This window comes from Rutidosis leptorrhynchoides, chromosome 3 (genome assembly GCF_046630445.1).
Source record: "Rutidosis leptorrhynchoides isolate AG116_Rl617_1_P2 chromosome 3, CSIRO_AGI_Rlap_v1, whole genome shotgun sequence".
In the NCBI taxonomy this organism is placed as follows: domain Eukaryota; kingdom Viridiplantae; phylum Streptophyta; class Magnoliopsida; order Asterales; family Asteraceae; genus Rutidosis; species Rutidosis leptorrhynchoides.
Window position 1 is genome coordinate 137,440,849 of NC_092335.1, and position 5,325 is coordinate 137,446,173.

The following is a 5,325-nucleotide window of genomic DNA, read 5'->3' on the forward strand; positions in this document are numbered from 1 at the left end:
TAGCTCTAATATATCTGCTAAAGATACCTATAGCATTAAGGGTCTTCCAAATCAACTTACGCGCTACGCAATCATAGGCCTTTTCTAAGTCTAAGAAGACCATCTCTAGGCTCTTTTTCTTTTCCATATACTTCTCCATAAGGCTTCTTATAATATGGATTGCCTCCATCAAGGAGCGCCCTGGCATGAAACCAAATTGGTTTTCCAAAACTGTAGTTTTGCATCGAAGTCTAGTCTCAATCACTCTCTCCCAAAGCTTCATAGTATGGCTAAGTAATTTTATGCCTCTATAGTTACCGCATAATTGGGCATCCCCTTTATTTTTATAGATGGGGATAATCTCGCTGAGTCTCAATTCCGTAGGCATTTTATAACTTCTAAGCGTCTTATTGAAAAGGCATGTCAACCACCTAATACCATCCTCGCCCAAGCACCGCCACGCCTCTATAGGAATCTGGTCTGGTCCAACAGCTTTGTTTCTTCCCATCTTTCGTAGTGCTGATCTTACTTCTTCCTGACTGATCCTTCTACAGAAATTGTTGTTCTGGAATTGTCCTATACCCGAGTCCCGCTGATCCTCTTGGCTTCCGGGTCCTCCATTGACGAAAAGAGATGAGAAATACCCTTCCCATCTTTTCCTAAATTCGTCTTCCTTCACAATGGTTTGACCGGCTTCATCCTTGATAAACTAGATGTTATCTATATCCCTCCTCTTACGCTCCCTAGCTTTTGCAATCCTGTAGATATCATTTGCTCCTTCTTTAGAGTCTAGTTTCTTATACAAATCTTCATACGCTTTATCTTTTGCATGTGCAACAGCCTTCTTAGCTTCTCTTTTGGCTTCCTTATATCTCTCTTCAGCCCTAGATCTGTCATCACGTGTCCCCTCTCGGCATGTAATGAGTTCCCTAAACCTCAGTTGCTTAAATGCGACTTTAGTTTGAACCTCATCACTAATCCACCAAGATTCTCTACTAGCTTTGTGTCCTCTCGAAGTCCCTACTGGCACATCTATTTACTTGAATCTTTGAAAAACTTCCCTACATATTCCAAAGTGAAATGTGTACCTAACTTCTCTCTTGTGATTTTGACGTCCACTAATATTGATATCATCATCTTAACAACCATTTTTTCATTTGCTCATCACTATTGTAATGATTTCAATGAACTTAGCTATCTTTATATTCACGTTCTTCCATTTAGTACTTATTTGGTCTTCACGAACAAGATGCAGTTTGACTCTGTTTACTTTTCAATAGGGTACGAAGGCTTTGAATAATAATTGGATATGAAGTTGTTAATTTTAGAGTTTGGATAATGATGATTGAGATTGAGATGGTAGGATTAGAGTTTGAAAGATGAATAACCACGATTAATTTGCAATTCAATTAATTTAGGTATTCCTAAATTTTAATTTGTATCTGGAAAGAGAGATAATTAGGGATTTAGGGATTTGATACAATTGGGGATAGAATAAGCTGCCCGTAATGTTTTAGCTGCCCTTTTATTTTAATTATTCGAACAACCCATATTTTTGCTCGCCCTTCTCGTTTTTTGCTCGTCCTTCTGAGTTCTCAGGGTTCTCACTCTAAAAAAGTTCTCATTTGATATATATATATATATATATATATATATAAATATATATAAGTAACTTATAATAATATTAATATATCATGGAAAACAAAAGGTATAATCATAATCATTTCTATAATTATGAAGTAATCATTACTAATCTATTCGTAGTTGACTTGGTTTTTTAATCTTGCTACGTTGGTTTATTTATCTAAACCCTTCATTAATCGCTGCCTTTGGACGTGGACAGTTTTGTCTACTGCATAAATAGATTGCATGGTTGTAGGTTCATCGTCTTAATTAATAAAAAATATGCTTTTGGTATACAATAGTTTAAAAATACGTAAGAATAATCTATCTATAGTTTCTATTAAAATGATATAATGATGATTTCATTAATGAGACTATTTCCTTCTATAAAAAAAATCAAAAAACAAAAAGAAAAAAATCTAAGCATGGTGAGTGATGTCATTAATTTAAATATATAAAATTTAAAATTAAATCTTATTAATTAATTATTATTATTAAATCTTATTAATAATTATTTTAATTATTAAAATTAAATAATTTTAAATTATTTTGAATTAAGTACAGAACGTATAAAAGCTAGGCAGAAGAAAACCAATTCTATATTTATATTATAATTTACATTTTTAAAATAAAATGACAACCTATATTATCTCTTATGATTATATGTGGATTGTTTAATATGCATTTTAGGTGTTTGATGAAATGTTCAGCTGACGAGTTTGTTAGACTCTGTTTGTTTTTTATTTTTATTAAATTCTATTGTCTGAATGAACTTATGATGTCTGTGAGGAATAAGTGATGAATAAATAGTTATTGTTTGTTTTTATGTGCTGAATACTGACTGAATAATTAAAATTACAAATTTAACCTTATACATACGGCAGTTACATGCAGTTATGTTAGCAGTTTTAAAAGAGTAGGGACAAATATGAAAATTCACATTTTCATGACTTAAATTATTAAGACATTCTATTATCATTAAGTAAAAAACAAACACTATACGACTTAACCAATTTTATATCATTAAGTCCATTAAGTTCTAAATAAACGGGGCCTTAGTCAAACTCTGTGGTTCCACGGGTCAGTAAATGATAATGCTAAAAACGAACATATATTTCATAGCATTATTCCTCAAGAAAGACAAGCTTTTAGTTGCAATTGTTCTATTTACAAGTGATATTCGTTTAAATAATAAAAGGTGAAGACAAAAGACAGATTCGACGAATTGAAGACGCAAACGACCAAAAAGCTCAAAAGTACAAAAGACAATCAAAAAGGTTCCAATTATTGATAAGAAACGTCTCGAAATCACAAGAGTACAAGATTCAAAACGCAAAGTACAAGATATTAAATTGTACGCGAGGACGTTCGAAAATCCGGAACCGGGACCAGAGTCAACTCTTAACGCTCGACGCAACGGACTAAAAATTACAAGTTAACTATGTATATAAATATAATATAATATATAATTAATTATATTAATTATATATATATTATATATATTATTAAAACCGTCGGCAGCAAGAAACTCCAAGGGTGTGAGCTGTAAATACATCCTCCGCGACTCGCGAAGTTTGAAGAGCATTTTGCCGCGAGTCGCGGAGCCCCAAAATTCAACTCTGGCTATAAAGCCAACCGAATTCTGATCAAAATTTGATCATCTTTTTCTTCCTCTTCATACGTAAAATTTATATTTATATTTATAATTTATATTTTAATTTTAATTATAATTCTAATAATAAGGGTATGTTAGCGAATGTTGTAAGGGTGTAAGTCGAAATTCTGTCCGTGTAACGCTACGCTATTTTTAATCATTGTAAGTTATGTTCAACCTTTTTATATTAATGTCTCGTAGCTAAGTTATTATTATGCTTATTTAAAACGAAGTAATCATGATGTTGGGCTAATTACTAAAATTGGGTAATTGGGCTTTGTACCATAATTGGGGTTTGGACAAAAGAACGACACTTGTGGAAATTAGACTATGGGCTATTAATGGGCTTTATATTTGTTTAACTAAATGAAAGTTTGTTAATGTTAATATAAAGATTTACAATTGGGCGTCCCTATAAATTACCATATACACTCGATCGGACACGATGGGCGGGGTATTTATATGTACGAATAATCGTTCATTTAACCGGACACGGGAATGGATTAATAGCCACTAGAATAATTAAAACAGGGGTGAAATTACATTCAAGGGTAATTGGTGTAATTGTTAACAAAGTAGTAAAACCTTGGTTTACACGCAGTCGATAACCTGGTGTATTCATTAAACAAAGTATTAAAACCTTGTTACAATTCGAATCCCCAATTAGTTGGAATATTTAACTTCGGGTATAATAATAATTTGACAAGGACACTTGCACTTTATATTTATGACTGATGGACTGTTATGGACAAAAACCAGACGGACATATTAGATAATCCAGGACAAAGGACAATTAACCCATGGGCATAAAACTAAAATCAACACGTCAAACATCATGATTACGGAAGTTTAAATAAGCATAATTCTTTTATTTCATATTTAATTTCCTTTATTTTATATTTAATTGCACTTCTAATTATCGCACTTTTATTTATTGTTATTTAATCGCACTTTTAATTATCGTACTTTTTAATTATCGCAAGTTTATTTTATCGCATTTTTATTATTCGCAATTTCATTATCGTTATTTACTTTACGCTTTAATTTAAGTCTTGTATTTATTATTTTACATTAGGTTTTAACTGCGACTAAAATCTTAAAATCGACAAACCGGTCATTAAACGGTAAAAACCCCCCTTTATAATAATAATATTACTTATATATATATTTGTATTTTTATAAAAGTAAACTAATATAGCGTTGAGTTTTGTTTAAAGATTTCCCTGTGGAACGAACCGGACTTACTAAAAACTACACTACTGTACGATTAGGTACACTGCCTATAAGTGTTGTAGCAAGGTTTAAGTATATCCATTCTATAAATAAATAAATATCTTGTGTAAAATTGTATCGTATTTAATAGTTTTTCCTAGTAAAATATAAACTATTTTATATACACCTCGCTGCACATCAAGTATTTTTGGCGCCGCTGCCGGGGAACTATCTTAAAAGCCGGAAGCGCAACGCTAATATAAAAAAAAAAAAGAAAAAAAAAAGATTTTTATCTACTTTTATTAAAATTCGTTTTTGTAAAAATACGTTTTAATTATTCGAAAAATATAAAAAGAAAAACAAAAATATAAGCATTTTTAAGATTTTGTTAAATATTTAAGTTTTATAAGTTTCTTTCTTTATTTTAGTTTATAATAATATAAATTTTATTAAACATCTTTTATTTATAATAAAAAACAGAAAACATAAAATAAAAAAAAATAAAAAAAATAAAGAAAAACGCGTAAAAATTATCAGCTGTCAACTGAATTTCTGAACCCCGCGACTCGCGGGGTTTTCCTCATTAATCACCGCAACTCGCGGAGACCATCTGACACGCGAACAGAAACCCTAAAACTGCATTAATTACGGGTTATTATTATTAATTATAATTATTATTTAACCTAATTATTATTATTATTATTATTAGTTTTAGTTTTATTTTTACTTTTTATTTAATTTATGTATTTTGTTTAATTAGTTTTATTTAAATTGTAAAATTAATAGTTTTATAAAATAAATAATATAAAAATAATATTTTTATAAAAATTGTAATTTTTACAACTTTTTGTATATTT

At 30.1% G+C, this 5,325-nt stretch overlaps 1 protein-coding gene across 1 annotated transcript; it reads right to left on the reverse strand.

The window, feature by feature from the left end:
* Positions 1-688: 688 nt before the first annotated feature.
* On the reverse strand, positions 689-1,128 carry LOC139900418 (uncharacterized). The gene is made up of 2 exons (XM_071883190.1): positions 1,068-1,128; positions 689-999 (listed from the first exon to the last, which is right to left on the reverse strand). Exons 1-2 carry the CDS (start codon positions 1,126-1,128, stop codon positions 689-691), a joined length of 372 nt encoding a protein of 123 aa, XP_071739291.1.
* Positions 1,129-5,325: the final 4,197 nt, after the last annotated feature.